The sequence below is a fragment of the Bombina bombina genome, chromosome 1 (assembly GCF_027579735.1).
Source record: "Bombina bombina isolate aBomBom1 chromosome 1, aBomBom1.pri, whole genome shotgun sequence".
In the NCBI taxonomy this organism is placed as follows: Eukaryota; Metazoa; Chordata; class Amphibia; order Anura; family Bombinatoridae; genus Bombina; species Bombina bombina.
In genome coordinates this window covers 587,147,577-587,174,623 of record NC_069499.1, presented here as the reverse complement: position 1 = coordinate 587,174,623, position 27,047 = coordinate 587,147,577, and the positions used below count along the sequence as shown (strand labels likewise).

At 39.9% G+C, this 27,047-nt stretch overlaps 1 protein-coding gene across 1 annotated transcript in view; it reads left to right on the top strand.

Moving 5' to 3' along the window:
- LOC128659928 (arf-GAP with GTPase, ANK repeat and PH domain-containing protein 1) overlaps positions 1–27,047 on the top strand; it is a 254,122-nt gene that overhangs the window by 5,451 nt on the left and 221,624 nt on the right. The window contains exon 4 of the mRNA XM_053713516.1: positions 9,790–9,882. Within this exon, the coding sequence (XP_053569491.1) occupies positions 9,790–9,882 (93 nt within the window). The remainder of the gene's footprint in view (positions 1–9,789; positions 9,883–27,047) is intronic.

Here is a 27,047-nt window from a genome sequence, read left to right as displayed (position 1 = left end):
ACAAAGACAAAAATTACTATTGACATATTAATAACCTATGAGAACATCAAGAGTGTGATCATTAAATTACTTTCATTTTAAATCAAAATGTGCTAATTACTATCCTTAATATTTAAAAAGTGCCTTTGTGAATACCAATCATATATGTGAAATATTCTAATATCTGCTATAGTTCTAACATCTAAACTTTTGTTCCTAAATAAATGCTGCAACCCTAGTATCCTTGTTCAATCCCCTTTACTAGTACAATATTGGACCAATAGTTCAAACATCAACAGTAACAATGGTAGAGAAGGACCCTTCCACTTGTGATGTAAGAGTTCCTCCAAGTTAGGATTCTAAGTGGCCTTCAAATGTTTAGACTAAGAACCTTCCCAAGGTGGTTGTAGTTAATGCTTTATCTATAACAATATGTGGTTCTCAAATGTTTGAAACATGAGATCTTCCAAATAAAGATCCTATATAACCTCTAACAATATCTGGCCCAAGTTGCCTTTCATGTCTGACCCTAGGGACACTCCAGCTTAAGATACTGCCGTGGGCCGCCTGAGGCGCTCAGCACGTCATAAGCTGCAGGCAAATAAAGGGTCTTTAAGTATGAAGTTTCTTATACTTCATGACTGAAATTCCCCATTATTTGTAGCACGTTTCTATAACGCTAGGATGTACCATCACTTTAACATTGAGATCAGAAGCTAGACCTTTCCAACACATGAGTAATCCGTGTTCTTTCTCTTCAAAACAATGGGTTGTTACTTGCAAGTCTTGTCTTGGAGAGGTAGCCCATGGATTTCGGGGCATTGCATAAATATTTCATATGCTGTACAATGCTTAGTAGCATCTAAGGGGCTAACCCTATAGCTCATGTTAAAGGTACAATAAACATTTTGTGATTATGTAAAATGTTTAGTTATGCATTATGAAACAATGTTGCAATATATCTTATATATTTTTTTTCCCACTTTTCATGTAATGTAGCTCTGAAACCTAAAGGGATAGTAAACCCCAAAATTTTCTTTTATGATTCAGATAGAACATACAATTTTAAACAACGTTACAATTTAATTCTATTTTCAAATTTTCTTCATTCTCTTGTTATCCATTGCTGAAGGGACAACATTGCACTAATGACAGCAGGAAGCTGAAAATATCTATTTAGCCAATCACAAGAGACAAATGTGTGCAGCAACCAATTAGCAGCAGCTCCCACTAGTGAAGGATATGTGCGTATTCATTTTTTAACAAGGGATACTAAGAGAACGAAGCACATTTGAAACTAGAAGTGAATTTAAAAGTGTCTTAAAATGATATGCTCTATCTGAATCATGCAAGTTTAATTTTGACTTTCCAATCCCTTTAAGCAATTTCCAATTCTCAGAAATTGCACCCTGCTGACTTCTCAATGTTAATCCTGCAAAATATCTGTTTATAACCCCAGTCCCCATCACCTGTGATTGCAACTGAGACAGCAAGTTTTCTACAGTGGCACTGATGTTTGTATATTACTGAGACAATAATTAAGATGGGACTTAAAGGGACATTAAACCCAAAATGTTTCTTTCATGATTCAGAAAGAGAATGTAATTTTAAATATCATTCCTATTTACTTCTATTATCTAATGTGCTTCATTCTTTAGATATCCTTTGTTGAAGAAATAGCAATGCACATGGGTGAGCCAATCCCATGAGGCATCTATGTAAAGCCACCATACAGCAGCTACTGAGCCTATCTAGATATGCTTTTCAGAAAAGAATAGCAAGATAGGCTCAAATTATTTAAATTTGCATGCTCTTTCTAAATCATGAAAGAAAAAAATTGGGTTTAATGTCCCTTTAAGAGCTCTCCACATATGAGTGGTAAGACCCTAAGATATATAGGACTTGTTGGTTTGTTAGCAGCTCATTCTAGAAATCCTCTATAGAGTTTACCAGTGGTGGGATTCCAAAATTTTAGCAACAGGTTCTGGTAGGATTACTAAATGTAAGCAACAGGTTCTCTAACTTCTCTATAATACAAAACCTTTATACTTTCTACATTTTAGGAATGCAGATATCTCAACATATTCCAGAATCACTGTTGCTTATCTAGGTGTCTGGATGAAGACACACTGGGGCATATTTATCAAGCTCCGGATAGAGCTTGAGGGCCCGTGTTTCTGGCGAGCCTGCAGGCTCGCCAGAAACACCAGTTATGAAGCAGCAATCTAAAGACCGCTGCTCCATAACCTGTCCACCTGCTCTGAGCAGGCGGACAGACATCGCCGCAATTCAACCCGATCGAGTACGATCGGGTTGATTGACACCTCCCTGCTGGCGGCAGTCAGCAGGGGGCGGCGTTGCACCAGCAGCTCTTGTGAGCTGCTGGCGCAATGTTAAATGCGGAGAGCGTATTGCTCTCCGCATTTAGCAAGGTCTTGCGGACCTGATCCGCACTGTCGGATCAGGTCCGCAAGACCTTTGATAAATAGGGGCCACTGTGTCTGGATCTGTGGGCTATGGACACATCATGTTTGGGATACAATGTACATAAAGGACTAATAAATCCAAATATACTCTACATTGTATATGTCTCAGAAGCATAGAAACATGTTCAGACGTGAGAATACCAAGGTGACAACAGCTGTATGGTTTATTGATAGCCAGCACTATGTATCTGGTTCTCAGGGATAAATATATCATAACATGATTAAATATGTAGCCTGCCAGTCAAAAACTTTTACAATCTTTTGTTGGCCAATACGCAGCATGTGAAGTTAAAATCAAGTTCTGTCCTGTTAAAGGCACAAAAACTTTAGTGATTTCCTAACCTCATAATGTACATCATATTCCTATTTACGTTGTTCACTTCAGCCACTCTGTCTTATATGGCTCTTTATGCTGCTAAAATACTGATGAATATTTAACAGATCTTTTAACTTATAGGTATAAATGACATAAAACTATTATTTTATTCTTAAAACGGGGAGAATCCACAGCTGCATTCATTACTTTTGAGCAATACATAACCTGGCCACCAGAAGGAGGCAAAGACACCCCAGCCAAAGGCTTACATACATCCCCCACTTCCCTCATCCCCTAGTCATTCTTTGCCTTTCATCACAGGAGGTTGGCAGAGAAGTGTCAGAAGATTTCGGAGTAGTCTCTTATGGAGGTAGTACTCTTCGAGATGGGACAAGAGTTTTAAGTAGTCCTGTCAGCCTCTCAATGAGAGCATGGAAGTTAGAGTCCAGAGATGCAGGGAGAGTCTTTCTGCTAAACCATCTTGACTCGTATTAAAGGGACACTGAACCCACATTTTTTCTTTCGTGATTCAGATAGAGCATGAAATTTTAAGCAACTTTCTAATTTACTCCTATTATCAAATTTTCTTTATTCTCTTGGTATCTTTATTTGAAATGCAAGTAAGTTTAGATGCCGGCCCATTTTTGGTGAGCAACCTGGGTTGTTCTTGCTGATTGGTGGATACATTTATCCACCAATAAGAAAGTACTGTCCAGAGTCCTGAACCAAAAAAAGCCTTTTTCAAATAAAGATAGCAAGAGAACGAAGACAAATTGATAATAGGAGTAAATTAGAAAGTTGCTTAAAATTGCATGCTCTATTTGAATCACGAAAGAAAAAAATTGTGTTCAGTGTCCCTTTAACAGCTCCACAAGCAATCAACGTTGACGAGTTTCGCTGCCTGCTTTCTTCACTCAAGTCCATGTCAGAAGCAACGCTACTATCTGTCAAGCTTGAAGTACCGTGTTACTGTTCCACAACATAGATTCTAGTAAGATCGTTTAATTTTCCTAAACAACCAAAAAAGAGAGAGAGGGGGAAACTAGCACCAAAGCTGACCAAAACTTATGCTTGAGAACATATGCGTAAAGTTCAAAATATACCCAAAGCCATATAGCCTGATTCACAGTGTGACCCAGTGTTACTAGATTCAAAAGTGTAGTTTCACTTCGCTGTACTTAAGCGGTCAAGAACAGTTCTGTATGTATATGTAAATCAATTGTATCCGAAAAACATAGTTCCAGAGTGGGGTATGCGATTATGAACGGGTGTCTCACCACCCAGAACAGAGTCCCATAACATAACATAAGATAACATACATTGCCGCATGACTACGGCGCAATGCCGAAACGCGTAAGCCTTCCAGCCCCGAGGTGTTAATCATTCTCATAGGATGTCACTGTGATCCTGCTTTTTAAAGTTGTGGAATAAAAGCTACGTTTTATTTATATATGCTGGTTTGCTCGACTTTCTTTCATTGGAACTTCGTTTAATTTTCCTTTCATTGTTTGAATGTAATGTAAATGATAGAAGACAGGGTCTCAGTGGGACTCCTTTATCTTTATGGAATCAAGGGTTAATATCTCCTGAGGGGGGTTATTGAGCAGTGGGGGACTTAAATCATGTTTGTTATGTGATTCTGTCTGCTTATGTGTAGAAATGTTGGGGCTCATGGCTATTACGGAACATACCATTTTTTAGAGCTACACAGTTCTTGTGGACTGGCACGCTTTTCTTTTGCCTACATGTTGTACCTCATGACCGGATGTGGTCACGTTTTCATTCTTCATTTCTGTATCGTGACCCAGTGTCAGTGGAGAGGATCTGTTTCTCTACTTATCTGGGTCATAGGAGGTGGTGAGTACCCAAGCCATTGGGGGTGTAAGGTGCCAGTTGCTTTTGTCCATAATTTAATAAGTCAAGCTATGGAGGATTCTGATAGTTCGGAGAAGGGATTTCTCTGATCCAGATTCTGTTACTTGCGTAGATTGTGGGGAGGCCAGGGTAATCTAGCCCAATCAATTATGTTCCATATGCCGTAATAGAGTGCTCTCTTCTCCCTCTGGGGTGAGGTTAGAGACCGCTAAACCATCCGCCTCTGAGGATTCTGTGTCCCATGAGGTGCGTTCCCTAGAATATTCTGTTTCTACACAGGCAGTTGTCCCGTATACCGTTACCCCTTCTCCGGAAGGAGATTTATTTCCACCAGAGATTACTGTACGGTTCCGCATGGCCATATCTTTGGCGTTGGCGCACTTACATCTTCCTAATTGCAAACAAAGAGTTCATCCGTATCCCCTTAACCTGGGGGTGTCAGGTGCAAGTTTGATTATATCTGATCTTTTCTCTGGGGAAGCGGTTTCTTCTGAGCCTTCAGGGTCGGGGCCTTCAGATGCCCCGCCGGAGGTGGATTTTGCATTTAGATTCAGACTGGCGCGCCTGTGTGTACTGCTGCGGCATGTATTGGTGGCTTTGGAGTATTCCAGTTCTGATTCGTCAACGGATCCTCAGGCCTCTGAATCAGATGGCGAACAGCGCTAGACAATGAGATCCTACTCCTGGTCGTCTCTTGTTTTGTGAGTCTAATCCCAGTTCTGAGCTCCTGAGGATTAGGATTTCTGACAGGCTGATCCTGTTAGTGTTTCCTTTTTGGGGAAATTATTTTTCTCTGGGATTTTGATGCTAGCGATTTTATGGTTGCTATAGATGTTACTTCCGGTGGAAGTTAAAAAAAAAAAAAAAGGATTATTTTACGACAGTGTTTAAGCCTCAGAGCTTCTTTGTCTGTTTGTTTAGTCTAGCCCTGCTAGGGTTTAGAACTTTGTTAGCCCTTGAACAGTTCGGTTGTACCCTGGTCGGCAGGCGGGTCCTGGTTGGGTACTAGTTCACTCTGTTCTTTTGAGGTTATATCAGACATTTGGTATCCTTGAGAACAGGCTGGTCCTGTTTGGGTACTAAGTTGCTTACCTCTTGTTACAAGGTTGTTTTTCTTGTTTCTACAAGTTATAGGAGGCCCTTCTATCCTAGATATCAGGCTGGTTCTACTTTATTTCATCTTGGCGGGGCGTCCGATGTTTGGTCATACTCGATACTAAGTGTTTTGTCCCTGCATAGCTTACATGGTTTGCTGGGATTACGAAGTCTGCTATGGCAGTATATTTGTAGTTTCTGAGGTCCTTTGGACAGGAGCTAGAGTCCTCCCTTCCAAAGGGGGAGGATCAGATGTCTGATTATTCCCCCTATTGGTACTCCATGTGGATGGGATTGTCCGATTTTCAGATCTCTTTTGCCAGTGTTTCTCTCCTCTTTTTTGAGGATTGCTGGGCTTTTCACTTCCCCTTGCCTTTTGGGGTAGGGCTTTCGGTCATCTGGTTGCGGAGACTCTGTTCTTAGGGACCGTTTTTGTCCTTACAGTATCCTCTTTTTGATCCTATATACTTGGGGATCTGGGGGATTGTTATGCAGTCTCTCTTGCCGTCAACCGATAGGAGTTTTAGGATGCTCGTTCATTCGTTATTTCCTTGAGCTGTAGGTTGTCTGAGGGTTGATCCAGACTGGATCTTTAGAGACGGTCATTTCTCTCTCAATCATGGAGTTCTGATCTCTTTTGGGTCCTTCCTTTGTCTTCAGACTTTGTGGGTGTTATCTTAGAAGCCTTTTGGGGCTGAGTGGACAGCCACTGGGTTACTTCATGAGAGATCAGAGTTCAAGACCCCATGGGGGTATGGCACGCATCAACTTTTGTGCAAATTTCATTTCCAGGTATCTTTGTGGTTGTTCTGCAAGGTTTTTGGTCTTGATTCAGCACCTGTTTTTATAGGGGGTCCGGTTTTTTAACCTAGTCCTTGTCTTTGACTTGGCAGTTTGGTTAATCAGGAATTCTGACTGTTCTGTTTGGGCATCGACCACGTATCTTGTCTCCCGAAGGAACCTTACTTAGGTTGGGAGGCCTTGCATTTGATTCGGGAACCTTCCCTTAGCAGGTAGCTGGTTCTTCTTTATTAGTCAGGATGCTGTCCTCCTTTACTTCGTTTTCTAGTAGGGAGGAAGTTGGTCCGCCCTGCTTTCTGAGTTTTTTTTTTCTCTTGTTCTTTTCCAGGAATGTCCTGGTGCAAGTTTGCTAGCTACTTGGTTGGCTAGTTACCATGTTTGGACGTTTAGTCTGACTGCCTATCAGACGGAAGCCTGCGGCTTTCATTTGTGGTGTAAACGGATGTTACTATAACATTCCTGTTCTGCTCCCAGGGTTTTTTTCTGACCTATGGGTGTTCAGTTTCTCTGTGCTAGTTAGCTGTCTATGGTAAGGTAGTCTTGTTCTACCTTTTGTCCCTTTGTCCTTCTAGGACTTCGGTTCTGGTTAAGGCTTTCCATTGGTTCTTTTTGGATCCATGTAGGAGGTGATCTGGAATTTTTCCTTTCCTTGCTCTCCTCTGTCGGTAGAGTATTTTCTACGGGATTTTGTCCTCTTGCAGCCTGGTAGCCGCTCTTTTCGGGTTATTCTGGGGGCTTCTCTCTCTGTTTTGTCCTTGATTCTTCGGGGATTGTTTCTGGAGGTTATTTCGGACCTTATTATCTGGTTCTTCCCTTTTTTCAGTTAGGGAGAATGTGGTGTGGCCATTGTTCATGGAGAGGTTTTTCTTTGTGTGCTTCTAGAGAATGGGATTTTTGTCTCCTCAGAGGCTTTTGTGCTCAGTGGAGTCCAGAAGTTAGTGTGATCTCTAACTGAGATCTTTATGGTTCTAATTGATGGGCAGTTCCCTTGTCCTCTCCTATATTTTGTTCTTTCTGCTTCTGTTAAAGTAGTTTTTTATCGGGTATCCGGGTTGTGTCAGGCTGTGGTGCCTTCAGAATGGACTGCCTTTTTGTTTCCGCCCGTTTGCATTCAGTGTCCTCTATAAGCTTGGGTATTGATTTCCCAAAAGTAATGAATGCAGCTGTGGACTCTCCCCGTTTTAAGAAGAAAAACTTAAATTATGCTTACCTGATGATAATTTTATTTTCTTCTGTACGGGGAGAGTCCACAGCTCCCCATCCGTTTTTTTGGGGGGGGGTTTTCTGTGGGCGGCTTTAAATTCTTTTTTTATTCGTTCTTCTGGCACCTTTTTTCACCCTGATTTTTCTCCTACTGTTCCTTGTTCCCTTGGCAGAATGACTGGGGGATGAGGGAAGTAGGGGAGGTATTTAAGTCTTTGGTTGGGGTGTCTTTGCCTCCTCCTGGTGGCCAGGTTCTGTATTTCCAAAAAGTAATGAATGCAGCTGTGGACTCTCCCCGTACAGAAGAAAAGAAAATTATCTGGTAAGCATAATTTAAGTTTTTTGTTAAACAAAATGTGTATTATGACCGATAAACTTTTGCAAGTATATTTACATGATATGACTTAATACAAAATATGTTAGCTCTCTCTGGGTAATAGAACAGGATGGACTTATAGGTTTAATAAAGAGCTGTTATCATGAAAATACATGCTTTAATTGTGGTTAGAACATCAAATGTTAGCATTAGCGACCCTGCAATGCTATGTGTTTAACCCTTGCAAATGGGTTAAACACATAGATGAAGTACCACTCAAGAACTGCAGAGAACTGCTGGTACAGAGCGGAAACGGCTGGTAACCCAATCAGCAGCAGCTACCTCACAGCTGGCTTGTGCAACTGCTGCTGCTGATTTGCTCAACAGCTAACAATTTAGAGCATATATTTTTCACAACAATTGCCCTTTAAAGGGACATAATACATATATACTCCTATATGATTCAGTGTAACTGTAAAAAGCTTACAAGAAAATATCACCTGAACATCTCTATGTAAAAAAGCTCACAGTATTAAATGCTCTGTGAACCGTTATCCTTCTGCTAATGTCAGCTGCATGTTTTAAAAACAAAAAAACAGCTAATTGGCTGATGTCACACTTTGCTTTACTGTGATCTCATGAGATTTCATAGTAAATGTCCTCAAACTGAGGAGGGAAATAACATGTCTATTCCAATACATTGAAAAACTATTGAAAATCCCAGTTAGCTCTATCCATCAGGACACCTGGTTTTCTTGTAAAGTATTTTACCTTCACCACAGCGGAATTCTAAACCATCATAAAATGCTTTTTGCACCAGCTTCTGATTTTTTGAGCCTGATGATTCAACAGCCTTGACTACTTGAAAATACATTTTAGACATTTGAATAAATTTGAGTGCATCTTAATTTTTTTTATTTTTATTAAAAAAAGGTTAAAATAGTGAACAAAACACACTTTTACGGTCTGAAACATGTTCAGAATTTAAATAGAATCATCTGGATGTTAATTTGTGATTGCAATGAAGTTTTATGTCTTAAAAATGTGAAATAATTCAAATGATATCAAAGGGTTAATTACTAAATGAATTGAAACAAAATATATGTGAACAACACCAGTCCCAGTGAACTATAAATACAATGTGTATCACATACTTTTATACATCATGAACTGATACTTATTATTTTTACAAACACAGTAGTCACTATAATATTTCATATTATATATATTTGTTGGCTTCTAAGTGGGTCTTTAAAAATCTCATGCTATTACTCCTCAATCGTAATGAGAAAATCCTGTTTTTAATACGTTTTCTAATGTTTACCTAATCTTCATATAGAAAATGCAGTTGTTCTGGGAACATTTCTAACAGTTCTTTCTAACTGCTGTGTTTCTAAGGGATTAGCATACCATTGAAAAGAAAGCCAAAAAATACTCTAGTTTCATGTGAAATGTTCAAACGGCAAATTCTAATGATTCAGAATAGAGTCCTTATGTGAACATTATAATGGAGTGAACAACAGGCACAAACTGCACTAATAAATCTGCTGCAACAAAAATACACATTCAGAGAAAGTCGCCAAAATGATTCCTTGCTTTATTCTTTGGCCCACAGCAGATTAAATTAGGTCTGTGTTTCTAGAGAGGGGGGAGTTGGGGTGGAGAGGATGCTCTATGTTTGTCTCTGTTTTAACAGGATCTGAACTTTTGCTTTTCAGTCTCGGAAAGGGAGCGACCCAGACAAAGATAAGAAAGGTCTCGAGAGCAGAGCAGACAGCATCGGCAGCGGGCGAGCAATACCAATTAAACAGGTAAGCTTCCTCCTGGCCCCAGCCTCCCTCTACCAGTCTCCACTGTGTAATTAGAGGAGCCCACGCTCGGGGTCTTGTCTTCTCGCCCCCCGCTCTCCACACTGTGTTTGATGCCCCCCTCCCAGAATGTGCAAGAGTTGCTCACTTGACATCAATTAGGCACGAATCCTATGCGCATTAAAATGGGATCATTAGTATAAAGAGGTGGTGTGAGAGGGGGAGGGGAGCTGCGGGTGACAACAGACCCTAATGAAGTGAGCTGTTCAGGGGGAGGTAGCTAGGCCCAGGCAGCTTCAAAGTGACGCTTTTGTACAGGAAGCTTTGATTGGGCCTCTCTGCGTCTGTCTGCAGGGGGATAGGGAGCCCCCTCTGATAACTACGCACGGGCTTGATTTAGCTGGTAATCTGAGCCCCCCCTGATGGCCGCCGGGCAATTAGCCACACTGAACGTGTCAGCTGCAAGACCCTGTTTGTAATTTGCTAATGAAGTACTTGTACCTTTTGATTAGGTTCAGTTTCATTTAGGCCTCCATTACCCGAGTGAGCATTTAAAGCCCTAATGAACGGCCTTAATTAATCCTTTCTGGTGACGTGCTGAGGAGTGGGAGGAAGGCAAAGCCAGCAGGAGCTGAGCCTGTGAAATGTTAGCCCAGGATCTGCTGATAGTAGCCTAACGAGAAGGAAAAGCTTTGGTGTGGATTCAGGGAGAGAGCGATATTTTTACAGAGATGTGAGAGCAGATACACAGCACGCATAAGCGTGTAATTCAGTGAGGCAAAAAATTGTAGCTCATGCACTAGTAGGGACTGAGGTGTTCAGAAGAAGTTTCCCCTTTACCATCAGGAAATAAGGGCTCATTTAGTACAAATAGGGCTCAGTCCATGCGATTCCTGCTCTGTCAGTACGTGACTGTGATTTCTAAGGCAAAGGGAGTCAGAGACTCAGAGTTTTCACCTGGGCCAGCAAGTAATTTAGGCCTTTGGTTTGCTTATGGTTTGTATACCTGCAGGGTGTCTACAAGTCATTGCTAAGGTAAAGAGAGTCAGAGCTTTCACTTGGGCCAGCAAGTAATTTAGGTCTTTGGTTTATATACCTGCAGGGTGTCTACAAGTCATTGCTAAGGTAAAGAGAGTCAGAGCTTTCACTTGGGCCAGCAAGTAATTTAGGCCTTTGGTTTGCTTATGGTTTGTATACCTGCAGGGTGTCTACAAGTCATTGCTAAGGTAAAGAGAGTCAGAGCTTTCACTTGGGCCAGCAAGTAATTTAGGCCTTTGGTTTGCTTATGGTTTGTATACCTGCAGGGTGTCTATAAGTCATTGCTAAGGTAAAGAGAGTCAGAGCTTTCACTTGGGCCAGCAAGTAATTTAGGCCTTTGGTTTGCTTATGGTTTGTATACCTGCAGGGTGTCTATAAGTCATTGCTAAGGTAAAGAGAGTCAGAGCTTTCACTTGGCCAGCAAGTAATTTAGGTCTTTGGTTTATATACCTGCAGGGTGTCTACAAGTCATTGCTAAGGTAAAGAGAGTCAGAGCTTTCACTTGGGCCAGCAAGTAATTTAGGTCTTTAGTTTGCTTATGGTTTGTATACCTGCAGGGTGTCTACAAGTCATTGCTAAGGTAAAGAGAGTCAGAGCTTTCACTTGGGCCAGCAAGTAATTTAGGCCTTTGGTTTGTATACCTGCAGGGTGTCTACAAGTCATTGCTAAGGTAAAGAGAGTCAGAGCTTTCACTTGGGCCAGCAAGTAATTTAGGCCTTTGGTTTGCTTATGGTTTGTATACCTGCAGGGTGTCTACAAGTCATTGCTAAGGTAAAGAGAGTCAGAGCTTTCACTTGGGCCAGCAAGTAATTTAGGCCTTTGGTTTGCTTATGGTTTGTATACCTGCAGGGTGTCTACGAGTCATTGCTAAGGTAAAGAGAGTCAGAGCTTTCACTTGGGCCAAAAAGTAATTTAGGTCTTTAGTTTGCTTATGGTTTGTATACCTGCAGGGTGTCTACGAGTCATTGCTAAGGTAAAGAGAGTCAGAGCTTTCACTTGGGCCAAAAAGTAATTTAGGTCTTTAGTTTGCTTATGGTTTGTATACCTGCAGGGTGTCTACGAGTCATTGCTAAGGTAAAGAGAGTCAGAGCTTTCACTTGGGCCAAAAAGTAATTTAGGTCTTTAGTTTGCTTATGGTTTGTATACCTGCAGGGTGTCTACGAGTCATTGCTAAGGTAAAGAGAGTCAGAGCTTTCACTTGGGCCAGCAAGTAATTTAGACCAGTGTTTTTCAACTAGTGTGCCGTGAGAGATCCTCAGGTGTGCCATGGCAGACTGACAACAGTGCGGGGGTGTCTCTCTTTCAAATTTTGAAATATTGGGAGGTATGTGACAGGCTCATCAGCCATCCTTTACAACCATGACATTGACATTCATTCACAGACAATCATTATGATTGTTTGTGAATGAATGTCAATATGTCATGTATAGTTTGTAGGAGGCATGGCATGACAGCACAGTACAGTGTGTATGTTTATGTGTGTATATATATACTGTATTAGGCTACAATGTGTGATTTTGTAATATTTTGGGATGGTGGTGTGCCGCAGGATTTTTTAATGTAAAAAAGTGTGCCACGGCAAAAAAAATGTTGAAAATCACTGATTTAGACCTTCGGTTTGCTTATGATTTGTATACCTGCAGGGTGTCTACAGTCACATCTAGTGAGACCTGCCCTTAAATACTATCTGACATTTTGTCGTTTGCACTTCTGTATTAGGATACAGAACTTGGATTCACCGTATCTCTAGGGAGTCTGCAATCAGAGGCTGTAATTCTTGCACTTACGTTGCACACAATCTCAAAACTTAACATTACTGCTACTGTAAGTAGTAAAGTCTCAGATTGTTTACTGCGCCTAAAGCGTGTCTGCGTGTAGAGCTTGGGAATTCTGTGCCTCAGAGACTGCATTTCCTTCACTTGCAGTATATCCGATCTCACATTGTTATTTCAGACATGCAGTTCCAGTTTGTAATTTGTCATTTACACAACTTTTTTGGTGTAAAGGTTACTTTAGAACTAGTCATAATGATATCAAGTCAATCACATAAGGTTTTTGTGTATATATAGATGTGAAATAGTGCAAAACATAGGAGTACAATATACATTTCTAGTAGCCTGGGCTCCTTGCATACAAGTCATCAGAAACAAACACTGAAGCACACAAATAGGACAGTAATGTAGAAAAGACTATGATCATTTAGCTGAAAGGACATAAAAGACTATAGAGCCACATACAGTGCATTGCAGACACCACTGAATTTTACCTGGATTTTAAATATTCCAACTCAGTGCATTATAAAGTCAAAGCATAGTTTGTATGTGAAGCCTCATGTACAATTTTTGACCTGGCTAGATTTTAAATAACTTTGTGATTTGTTAGCATTGATAATAAACTTTCTAATAGCAATAACAATAGAGAATGACGGTCATATATGTTAGTTAAGCTATGTGAAAGGTTTTTATAGGTACCCAATCTGTACCTATATTGAATAATTTGGGTTAACATTTCTCAAGGCTTGGGTATGTTTGTGTCTCTTCATGCTGTATTGCAGTATGCATGCATAGACCAGTAATTCTTGGACAGTGTGTCACCACTATCAGTTGAGGATGTCGCACAGAATTTGGGCCGCCAATTTTAAGTCTTTCTTGGCTGATTTTTAGTGATACACAGAGAATGATAGAAATAGACACGCAATAGAATACCTACATAGACAGTACCTTGTTGTGGATGCAACAACAAATTATGACAGGTAACGCCAGTGATTTGCTGCCCATGTGTCATGCATTTGTTTTGGCAGCAATTAATGTGTCACCACCTTCAACACATTACTATTATGAATTTTCAGTGCATCCACACGTTTGTCCTGATAAAAATATATTGTTATATATATATATATATATATATATATATATATATATATACTGTTACATTTATTTAATATTTGTAATTTATATAGTTACAATTATTATAGAATTATAATGATATATGTTTCTGTGTGTATATTAATGTGTATTTGTCTGTGTAGCATTCCACAGTGTCACACAGTGCCGTGCATACATAAGGCTGATTACAATTGAGGGCAGAAGATCCGCTGTAGTCATTTGCATTAATCTTGTTAAGTCAGATACAGTTAATGAGCTACAAATGAGACAGGGAAGATGACATGCAGATCAGCAGTTGCAAATGGGTGGTGGCTCTAGAGGTATCAATTGGCAGGGTCTGTGCAGCGCTCCCCTCACTGTCCTGCAAATCTACCCAGTATTTTGGATGGGTTGTGTTCACATATTTAGAAGCTAATACAATTGTGTGTTTCTGTTTTAATCTTTTGTCTTTCTGTTAAGCCGATAGAAATGGCAATATCAGAGTGTGTGTGAGACAGGCGTGCTCTTTATGTTGTAGTGTCATTGCTTTTTTGGGATTTTTTTTTTCAATGTTTAGATCTCTGATAAGGTGCGGGCTTGATTGAATACAAGGAATATGTGCATAAATTACTGCAATAACTGACACACTATATGTGCAAGAGAGGCATTGTTCTTGTATGTGAAACTGGCAGAAGTGTGTGTGTTTGTGCGCATAGCTGATGATGATGGGTTTGTGTTGAATGTTGTTTAGACTCTGACAGCTCCAGTGTGTCCCAGTAATACAGGGCCATACATGGCGTTCTCTGCAGCCTGCTGCCAACAGAGAGCTATACATCAGACCTCTGGACAGAAGTTTGTGCGTGTCTTTCTCCAACGCCTGGCGACGGAGCCTCTGGGACAAATCTTTATTAAATGGAGCCCATAAACAGCTTCCCATTAGGAGCTGAATGGAATCACTTTGCCGCATATAATTTGGTCACCCAGCGTTGGTTGAGTCACAGAGACTCATTACAAGACCTTGCGGATGGGACTGAAAGCTGCTAACGACAGTACCAGTATAATTAAATCTTTGCAAGCGCTCGGCAGCAGTGTCAACGAACTGTGAAGAAAATAATGTTATATAGCCAATCAAAAAGAGATACTTGTAAAGTCATCTGAGGCGTCAGTGTGTGTTAGCGCGCGCTCGGGATGATGCTTATTGCTTGAGAAATTAAAGATACAGCTTTGTGCTGAGAGGCAATCCGGAAATTACATCCTGAATTAGTTGTTAATTGATTTGGTAATTCCCTGGGGTCTAAGCTCTCTCACTTCAGTTTTCCCTTTTTGTTGCTTTTCTTTAAGTGTCTGTTCTCTCAGCTACACAATCATGTTTACCAATTAGATTTAATGAGAGGAGCATTGTGTGCATGTGTCTGATCATGCGTGTCTCTTTCAGTATGTCTGTCCTTGTGTCCTTGCATTTTACTGTGCATGTAGATCTTTTAATGTCTGCATGTTTACACATGTATGTTTTTCTGTGTGTGTCTTTTAATGTGTGTACATATTACAGCTTGTCTGTTAATATGTTTTAGCTGGCCATGAGTACTTAATCTTTTAAAGCGACTTTGAGATTAATACTTTACTGATTTATAACTCACAGAGGAGATAACAAGATTTAATTAAAGCTACGTAAACCAAGGTTACAATATTACTTTATGGAAATAAATATTTTGTTTATTTCTTCAATGTTTAAACAAGCAATGTCATTTTAAAGAATGTTTCTATATGTACCTGTTAGGTTAAACTTTACTTTGAACACTATCTCTATCATTTATTTAACATTTTTAACGTTTCTTTAATATTGCTTCTGCATATACCTACAAAATAATTTTTTATGTGGACATAGACTCACTTCACCGTTAGAAACAAGTGATCCCTAGCAAATACAGTCGTCACTGTAGGCAAAAATGATAGTACTTCTTTTTCCACTGTGATAATGATTATGGCGGCCTGGTTGTGCTCACTTGCCTTTAATGGTGATTATATAGGGCTAGTAATGCTCACTTGCGTGTGATAATTATGTGAAGATTGTCGTGTCTACATTCACGTGGAATTCTAATACGGTTATGCATGATGCTTTATAGTAGTTATTGGCTTCAGTAGTGCTGGCATTGTAGTGTTGATTATTAGTGTCTGGTAGAACTTGCTTGTCCTGATAATGATTATATGAATCTGCTAGTGCTCCCTTCCCTCTCCTCATGATTGTGTAAAGCTGACAGTCCCCACTTCCCTCTCCTCATGATTGTGTAAAGCTGACAGTCCCCACTTCCCTCTCCTCATGATTGTGTAAAGCTGACAGTCCCCACTTCCCTCTCCTCATGATTGTGTAAAGCTGACAGTCCCCACTTCCCTCTCCTCATGATTGTGTAAAGCGGACAGTCCTCACTTCCCTCTCCTCATGATTGTGTAACGCGGACAGTCCTCACTTCCCTCTCCTCATGATTGTGTAAAGCTGACAGTCCTCACTTCCCTCTCCTCATGATTGTGTAAAGCGGGCAGTCTCCACTTCCCTCTCCTCATGATTGTGTAAAGCGGACAGTCTCCACTTCCCTCTCCTCATGATTGTGTAAAGCTGACAGTCCTCACTTCCCTCTCCTCATGATTGTGTAAAGCTGACAGTCCTCACTTCCCTCTCCTCATGATTGTGTAAAGCGGACAGTCCTCACTTCCCTCTCCTCATGATTGTGTAAAGCGGACAGTCTCCACTTCCCTCTCCTCATGATTGTGTAAAGCGGACAGTCTCCACTTCCCTCTCCTCATGATTGTGTAAAGCTGACAGTCCCCACTTCCCTCTCCTCATGATTGTGTAAAGCTGACAGTCCCCACTTCCCTCTCCTCATGATTGTGTAAAGCGGACAGTCCTCACTTCCCTCTCCTCATGATTGTGTAAAGCTGACAGTCCCCACTTCCCTCTCCTCATGATTGTGTAAAGCGGACAGTCCTCAATTCCCTCTCCTCATGATTGTGTAAAGCTGACAGTCCCCACTTCCCTCTCCTCATGATTGTGTAAAGCTGACAGTCCCCACTTCCCTCTCCTCATGATTGTGTAAAGCTGACAGTCCCCACTTCCCTCTCCTCATGATTGTGTAAAGCTGACAGTCCCCACTTCCCTCTCCTCATGATTTTGTAAAGCTGACAGTCCTCACTTCCCTCTCCTCATGATTGTGTAAAGCTGACAGTCCCCACTTCCCTCTTCTCATGATTGTGTAAAGCTGACAGTCCCCACTTCCCTCTCCTCATGATTGTGTAAAGCTGACAGTCCTCACTTCCCTCTCCTCATGTTTGTATAAAGCTGACAGTCCTCACTTCCCTCTCCTCATGATTGTGTAAAGCTGACAGTCCTCACTTCCCTCTCATCATGATTGTGTAAAGCTGATGATTGTGTAAAGCTGACAGTCCTCACTTCCCTCTCCTGATGATTGTGTAAAGTTGACAGTCCTCACTTCCCTCTCCTGATGATTGTGTAAATCTAACAGTCCTCACTTCCCTCTCATCATGTTTGTGTAAAGCTGAAAGTCCTCACTTCCCTCTCATCATGTTTGTGTAAAGCTGACAGTCCTCACTTCCCTCTTATCATGATTGTGTAAAGCGGACAGTCCTCACTTCCCTCTCATCATGATTGTGTAAAGCTGACAGTCCTCACTTCCCTTTAAGGATGATTGTTAAACATCTTGTTCACTTGTGTCTGATAATTTTGTGGATCTTTTCTTACTTGCCTAAGTCTGCCACTGGCTATATACAGTTGGTTTTGTAGTGTTCAGAGTAGGTCTGATAATAACCAACTGCTTTTGTTGATGCTTATGGAGATCTGGTAGTGTTCACTTTCCTCTGATTAAAATAATATGTATCTTATAGTGTTGATAATGGTGGTGATTATTGCAATCCAGTTGTACAGATATTGTGGATCTGGTAATGTTAGTGGGTCTTGTAATGCCATCTAATGCTGAATGGTTGGTTATCACACTACATTGGTCTTTTATTTCTCATTGTCATTTTATAATGTGTGTCTGGTAGGATTGTGATATGTCTAGTAGTGCTCACTTGTCTCTATTTTTTGCATCTAGAAGTGCTCGCTTGCACTTTATAGTAGTGCTTGCTTGCACCTATTCTTTGCATCGCTTGCCCATATTCTATGCATCTAGTAGTGCTCGCTTGTACCTATTCTATGCATCTAGTAGTGCTCGCTTGCACCTATTCTTCGTATCTAGTAATGCTCGCTTGCCCCTATTCTATGCATCTAGTAGTGCTTGCTTACCCCTATTCTTTACATCAAGTAGTGCTCGCTTGCACCTATTCTATGCATCTAGTAGTGCTTGCTTGCCCCTATTTAATGCATCTTGTAGTCCTCGCTTGCTCCTATTCTATGCATCTAGTAGTGCTCGCTTGCTCCTATTCTATGCATCTAGTAGTGCTCGCTTGCTCCTACTCTTTGCATCTAGTAGTGCTCGCTTGCCCCTATTCTATGCATCTACTAGTGCTTGCTTGCTCCTATTCTATGCATCTACTAGTGCTTGCTTGCTCCTATTCTATGCATCTACTAGTGCTTGCTTGCTCCTATTCTATGCATCTACTAGTGCTCGCTTGCTCCTATTCTATGCATATGTTAGTGCTCGCTTGCCCTTATTCTATGCATCTACTAGTGCTCGCTTGCTCCTATTCTATGCATCTAGTAGTGCTCGCTTGCCACTATTCTATGCATGTAGTAGTGCTCGCTTGCCTCTATTCTATGCCTCTAGTAGTGATTGCTTGCCCCTATTCTATGCGTGTCTCCTATTCTATGCGTGTCTTATAGTGCTCACTTGCCTCTATTCTATGCATCTAGTAGTGCTCACTTGCTCCTTTTCTATGCATCTAGTGGTGCTCGCTTGCCACTTTTCTATGCATCTAGTAGTGCTTGCTTGCCTCTATTCTATGCATCTAGTCTTGCTTGCCCCATTCTATGCATCTACTAGTGCTCACTTGCCACTATTCTGTGCATCTAGTAGTGCTCGCTTGCTCCTATTCTATGCATCTAGTATTGCTCACTTGCTCCTATTCTATGCATCTAGTAGTGCTCACTTGCCTCCATTCTTTGCATCTTTTAGTACTCGCTTGCCACTATTCTATGCATCTAGTAGTGCTCGCTTGCCTCTATTCTATGCATCTAGACAGTCCCCAATTCCCTCTCCTCATGATTGTGTAAAGCTGACAGTCCTCACTTCCCTCTCATGATTGTGTAAAGCTGACAGTCCCCACTTCCCTCTCCTCATGATTGTGTAAAGCTGACAGTCCTCACTTCCCTCTTATCCCTCTTATCATGATTGTGTAAAGCTGACAGTCCTCACTTCCCTCTTATCATGATTGTGTAAAGCGGACAGTCCTCACTTCCTTCTCCTCATGATTGTGGTGATTATTGCAATCCAGTTGTACAGATATTGTGGATCTGGTAATGTTAGTGGGTCTTGTAATGCCATCTAATGCTGAATGGTTGGTTATCACACTACATTGGTCTATTATTTCTCATTGTCATTTTATAATGTGTGTCTGGTAGGATTGTGATATGTCTAGTAGTGCTCACTTGTCTCTATTTTTTGCATCTAGAAGTGCTCGCTTGCACTTATTCTATGCATAGTAGTGCTTGCTTGCACCTATTCTTTGCATCGCTTGCCCATATTCTATGCATCTAGTAGTGCTCGCTTGTACCTATTCTATGCATCTAGTAGTGCTCGCTTGCACCTATTCTTCGTATCTAGTAATGCTCGCTTGCCCCTATTTTATGCATCTAGTAGTTCTTGCTTACCCCTATTCTTTACATCAAGTAGTGCTCGCTTGCACCTATTCTATGCATCTAGTAGTGCTCGCTTGCCCCTATTTAATGCATCTTGTAGTCCTCGCTTGCTCCTATTCTATGCATCTAGTAGTGCTCGCTTGCTCCTATTCTATGCATCTAGTAGTGCTCGCTTGCTCCTACTCTTTGCATCTAGTAGTGCTCGCTTGCCCCTATTCTATGCATCTACTAGTGCTTGCTTGCTCCTATTCTATGCATCTACTAGTGCTTGCTTGCTCCTATTCTATGCATCTACTAGTGCTCGCTTGCTCCTATTCTATGCATATGTTAGTGCTCGCTTGCCCTTATTCTATGCATCTACTAATGCTTGCTTGCTCCTATTCTATGCATCTAGTAGTGCTCGCTTGCTCCTATTCTATGCATCTAGTAGTGCTCGCTTGCCTCTATTCTATGCCTCTAGTAGTGATTGCTTGCCCCTATTCTATGCGTGTCTCCTATTCTATGCGTGTCTTATAGTGCTCACTTGCCTCTATTCTATGCATCTAGTAGTGCTCACTTGCTCCTTTTCTATGCATCTAGTGGTGCTCGCTTGCCACTTTTCTATGCATCTAGTAGTGCTCACTTGCCTCTATTCTATGCATCTAGTCTTGCTTGCCCCATTCTATGCATCTACTAGTGCTCACTTGCCACTATTCTGTGCATCTAGTAGTGCTCGCTTGCTCCTATTCTTTGCATCTAGTAGTGCTCGTTTGCTCCTATTCTATGCATCTACTAGTGCTCGCTTACTCCTATTCTATGCATCTAGTATTGCTCACTTGCTCCTATTCTATGCATCTAGTAGTGCTCACTTGCCTCCATTCTTTGCATCTTTTAGTACTCGCTTGCCACTATTCTATGCATCTAGTAGTGCTCGCTTGCCTCTATTCTATGCATCTAGACAGTCCCCAATTCCCTCTCCTCATGATTGTGTAAAGTTGACAGTCCTCACTTCCCTCTCATGATTGTGTAAAGCTGACAGTCCCCACTTCCCTCTCCTCATGATTGTGTAAAGCTGACAGTCCTCACTTCCCTCTTATCCCTCTTATCATGATTGTGTAAAGCTGACAGTCCTCACTTCCCTCTTATCATGATTGTGTAAAGCGGACAGTACTCACTTCCTTCTCCTCATGATTGTGTAAAGCGGACAGTCCTCACTTCCTTCTCCTCATGATTGTGTAAAGTGGACAGTCCTCACTTCCCTTTAAGGATGATTGTTAAACATCTTGTTCACTTGTGTCTGATAATTTTGTGGATCTTTTCTTACTTGCCTAAGTCTGCCACTGGCTATATTCAGTTGGTTTTGTAGTGTTCAGAGTAGGTCTGATAATATTTACCAACTGCTTTTGTTGATGCTTATGGAGATCTGGTAGTGTTCACTTTCCTCTGATTAAAATAATACGTATCTTATAGTGTTGATAATGGTGGTGATTATTGAAATCCAGTTGTGGATCTGGTAATGTTAGTGGGTCTTGTAATGCCATCTAATGCTGAATGGTTGGTTATCACACTACATTGGTCTAGTATTTCTCATTGTCATTTTATAATGTGTGTCTGGTAGGATTGTGATATATCTAGTAGTGCTCACTTGTCCCTATTTTATGCATCTAGAAGTGCTCGCTTGCACTTAGTCTATGCATAGTAGCGCTTGCTTGCACCTATTCTTTGCATCTAGTAGTGCTCGCTTGCCCATATTCTATGCATCTAGTAGTGCTCGCTTGTACCTATTCTATGCATCTAGTAGTGCTCGCTTGCCCATATTCTATGCATCTAGTAGTGCTCGCTTGTACCTATTCTATGCATCTAGTAGTGCTTGCTTTCCCCTATTCTATGCGTCTTGTAGTGCTCACTTGCCTCTATTCTATGCATCTAGTAGTGCTCGCTCTTATTCTATGCATCTACTAGTGCTCGCTCCTATTCTTTGCATCTAGTAGTGCTCGCTTGCTCTTATTCTATGCATCTAGTATTGCTTGCTTGCCTCTATTCTATGCATCTAGTATTGCTTGCTTTCCCCTATTCTATGCGTCTTGTAGTGCTCACTTGCTTCTATTATATGCATCTAGTAGAGCTCACTTGCTTCTATTATATGCATCTAGTAGAGCTTACTTGCCTCTATTCTATGCATTTAGTGCTTGCTTGCCCCTATTATATGCATCTCCTAGTGCTCATTTGCCCCTATTCTATGCATCCAGTTTTGGTCTATTAAAGCTGCCCTGAGATTTGCATCAGTGATTTCAGTGTACTAGTTCACACATGGGACATGATTCTCTAAAGTTCTCTTGTTTGGTGAGATTATCTAATAACCGTTACTGTGATAACAACTATTACTATTTAGCTGTCGATTTGGTTAATTCTGAGAGCGAGCGCTGAAAAAGCGCTTTGAGTCCCACTGGGAGAAAGGAGCTATATTAATACTAGTTATTATTATATTATTATTATTATTATTATTATTATAACTGTGAGAATTAAAGTAAAATTTTCCTCTAGCTATAAAGGGCTCTGGATGTGAAGGAGAGGCACCTACATTACATGGACTTCTGCTATTTTCTGTGCCAGATTTATGCTTGTGAACGATCTGGGTTTGCACACATCTTAGTGTGGTGATCTAAGAATCAATCTGGCACAGGAAATAGCCGAAGTCTTCGAGCAGCCAGATACTTCTGCATTCTACAGCTAAGGAGGCTGCCAAATTCCCCTGCCTATTGACCAGGGTGTATTTGATTTAAAGTGAAGGTAAACTTACCTGTATATCGAAATAGAATTCAATTATCTGTCACAAATAAATATGAGTTTCATTCATCAACCTGTATGAAATCATCTTTGAAATAAAGTTATCGCCGTATAAAATCTCTATTTTAAGATGATAACAATCAACCCGTTTTTTTTGTTTTTTTTTCCCCTCTTGATCACGTTCTTAAAAGTACCAATTGAATTTCTGGCCGTTAGGCGGCCGTGGATCTACGTCACCCGCCTACTATTCCAAAAACGTATGCGCTACTGTCCTATTCTACATTTTGTACTCCAGCGCGCGCTCCCGTTCGCGCATGCGTAGTAGCTTTAAATAGGACCACCTACACTAAATATTGTTACCAACGTGTCCGGTCTTAAACAAAAACTGCTAATCTCTCAATCACACAACATAGCACTGAATGAACACTGTATAGTTGTTCCTTCAGCGCTATGTTGCAAACGGCAATTAACGCATGCGCATTGTTGTTTGTGATTGAGGAGTGTCGCATTCGCATTGGTGATTGGTGAAGAATACATTTTCAGATTATTTTTAGTTATCAGGCCATTTTTGATTTGGTTATATATCATGAAATATGCATAGATAGATCATTGAAATGAATGAAATTATTGGGAAGTGAAGTAACTCCAGTTTAATCTGTTAATTATTCATATTTGATCAACTTTTCAGCTGTACTTTATTCAAGGGAGAAAAATAAGGATTACCTTAATAATAACAATTTAAATAGTTTTATTTAATGAGACACTGAACCCAATTTTTTTCTTTTGTGATTCAGATAGAGCATGCAATTTTAAGTAACTTTATAATTTACTCCTATTATCAATTTGTCTTCTTTCTCTTGCTATCTTTATTTGAAAAAGAAGGCATCTAAGCTTTTTTGGGGGTTCAGGACTCGGGACAGCACTTTTTTATTGGTGGATGAATTTATCCACCAATCAGCAAGAACAACAACACAGGTTGTTCACCAAAAATGGGCCGGCACCTAAACTTACATTCTTGCATTTCAAATAAAGATACCAAGAGAATGAAGAAAATTTGATAATAGGAGTAAATTAGAAAGTTGCTTAAAATGTCATGCTCTTATTTCCCACTACTGAAATAAATCACATAATTTTTCCATTTCGACACTCAGAAACAGCCCTGCTAGGAAACTGGTAGGCGGCTGGAGGGAGATGCGGAGGGAGATCGGGTAAAGGGGGTTCCCCCCCCCCCCCCTTTTTTTTTTTTTTTTTTTTCTCTTTCTTTCTGTTTTGTTTTGTTTTGTTTTGTTGTTTTTTGTTGTTTTTTGGAGAATAAAATAAAAAGCACCAACAGAGTATATTTACATAATTAATAGAGGTTAGTTTCTTCCAGATCTGGATTGGTCTTTTCATTTCTTTTATTTTTTTGTCTATGTGAATATACATTATGCAGGTATTATTGCTGTTTTTGTTTTTTAAGACCTCTTTTGCGGCTTGGAATGGAAAAGCCAATGCTGTTTTTGTATTATATCTACTCTGTTGGATTATAAATAAAGAATAAAAAAAAATAAAAAAAAAAAATGTCATGCTCTATCTGAATCACGAAAGAAAAAAGTTTGGTTCAGTGTCCCTTTAACTAAAGAAAAATAACCATTACCTTAATAATAACATTTTAAATAGCTTTATTGAACTAAAACAATAATATTTTTCAGTTTTAATGCTTGTCCCTCCCTCCTCACACTTAGGTCCTTGTGCAGATCGATTCCACTCCAAACAGTCTTCGATTCAGTGAGCTTCTTGTAATAAGTATGGGTGGATTCTGTGTACATAGATTTGCAGGGAAGCAAAGAATAAAGGGACAGTAAAGTCAGTATTAAACTTTCATGATTCAGAAAAAACATGCAATTTTTAACAATTTTTCCAATTTATTCGTATCTAATTTGCTTTGTTCTATTGATATCCATTGTTGAAAAGTATTAATAGGTAGGCTCAGAAGCAATACACTACTGTGAGCTAGCTGCTTGTCACTGTCTCCCCCAATGTATTCAGCTAGGCCCCAGTAGAGCACTGCTCTCCTTCAACAAAGGATACTAAGAGAATGAAGCACATCTGATAATAGAAGTAAATCTGAAAATTGTAAGCTCTATCTGAAACCCAAAAGTTTTATTTTGTGATTATGTCCCTTTAAGGTCTATTTCTCAGTGATGTGTGTTTATTTTTTAACATTTTGCTGTGAAGAAGGGGACATGTTATTTCTGCAGACGAAAATTCACAGTTTTGAGAACTACAAAACCAATAATATGTGATAATATCTTCAAGGTAGAACAATTGCCCAAAATAATCTGAAAGAAACCTCTGAGAGAGCATGACATTGTGAATGGGTTAATGGAATTAATTTACCAAAATAATTAAACATTACAGTCATGAATATACAGCATTTGCTATATAATTAAAAACTAATTTATATTTCAGGATAAATAACCTTTAGATTATAATGTATCTTAAATAGAAACCAACTTTAGGAAGTTTTTTCTTCAAATAGCATTTTATTTAAAAATCCTATTTAAAGTGAATGTAAATTTTAATGAATAAGTGCACGTTTTTTTTAAAAATACTATTATAAACAGGGGCGCTTTCATTCATTAAACCTTACATTGAAGCGTTTTTTAAAAATACTTACCTTTCTTTCATGTAATTGGCAAGAGTCCATGAGCTAGTAACGTATGGTATATACAATCCTACCAGGAGGGGCAAAGTTTCCCAAACCTCAAAATGCCTATAAATACACCCCTCACCACACCCACAATTCAGTTTTACAAACTTTGCCTCCTATGGAGGTGGTGAAGTAAGTTTGTGCTAAGATTTCTACGTTGACATGCGCTTCTCAGCATTTTGAAGCCCAATTCCTCTCAGAGGGGGTCTTTTTCATAGGTTCTCTGTTATCGGTCGTAGAGATTCATCTCCTACCTCCCTTTTCAGATCGACGATATACTCTCATATACCATTACCTCTACTGATAACTGTTTCAGTACTGGTTTGGCTATCTGCTATATGTGAATGGGTGTCTTTTGGTAAGTATGTTTTTATTACTTAAGACACCTCAGCTATGGTTTGGCACTTTATGCATTTATATAAAGTTCTAAATATATGTATTGTACTTATATTTGCCATGAGTCAGGTTCATGTATTTCCTTTTGCAGATCGTCAGTTTCATATTTGGGGAAAGTTAATATTAAGAAATATTTTTCTTACTTGGGGTTTAGTCTTTTTTTCAATTGACTACTTTGTTTCAAATTGCGGGCTGACTTATGCTCGCGGGTGCGCCAAATGCTACACTTTATTGCGTCATTCTTGGCGCGAGAATTTTTTGGCGCGAAAGACACGTCCGTTGACGCAAGTTCGTCATTTCCGGCGTCATAATTGACGCAGAGGCTTCACACAGGGTTGTGTCGTTAGTGACGCTAGTGTGTCATTTCCGGACATGGTTGGCGCCAAAAAAAATTTCAGTTACGTTGTGCGTTATACTTGGCGCCAAACTTTTTTCATTATTTATTGATAATATATTGATAATTTTGTTTATATGTTGTTTTTTCTTTTACATTTTGCAAGATGTCTCAATCTGATCCTGCCTCAGAAGTATCTGTTGGAACTTTGCTGCCTGACATCGGTTCTACCAAAGCTAAGTGCATTTGTTGTAAAATTCTGGAGATTATGTCTCCTAATGTCATTTGTATTAGTTGTCATGATAAACTTTTACATGCAGATAGTGTGTCCATCAGTAATAGTACATTGCCTGTTGCAGTTCCTTCAACTTCTAATGTACATGATATACCTATGAATTTTAATGAATTTGTTACTGATTCTATTCAGAAGGCTTTGTCTGCATTTCCACCTTCTAATAAGTGTAAGAGGTCTTTTAAAACTTCTCATAAAGTTGATGAAATTTCAAATGACCGACAACATAATGAATTATCCACCTCTGATGAGGATCTATCTGATTCAGAAGATCCTTCCTCAGATATTGACACTGACACATCTACTTATTTATTTAAAATGGTGTATATGCGTTCTTTGTTAAAAGAAGTGTTAATTACTTTGGATATTGAGGAAGCTAGTCCTCTTGATATTAAAACCAGTAAACATTTAAATTCTGTTTTTAAACCTCCTGTGATTAGTCCAGAGGTTTTTCCTATTGCTGATGCTATTTCTGATATGATTTCTAAGGAATGGAATGAGCCAGATACTCCTTTTAATCCTTCTGCAAGGTTTAAAAAATTGTATCCTTTACCAGCAATTTCAATAGAGTTTTGGGAAAAGATCCCCAAAGTTGATGGGGCTATTTCTACTCTTGCTAAACGAACCACTATTCCTATGGAAGATAGTACTTCCTTTAAAGATCCTTTAGATAGGAAGCTTGAATCTTATCTAAGGAAAGCCTATTTATATTCAGGTCATCTTCTTAGGCTTGCAATTTCTTTGGCTGATGTGACAGCTGCTTCAACTGTTTGGTTGGAGAATTTAGCGCAACAAGAATTGGATTCTGACTTATATAGCATTATTCGTTTACTGCAACATGTTAATCATTTTATTTGTGATGCTATTTTTGATATTATCAAAATTGATGTTAGATCCATGTCTTTAGCTATTTTAGCTAGAAGAGCTTTGTGGCTTAAATCTTGGAATGCTGATATGACGTCTAAGTCCAGATTACTACC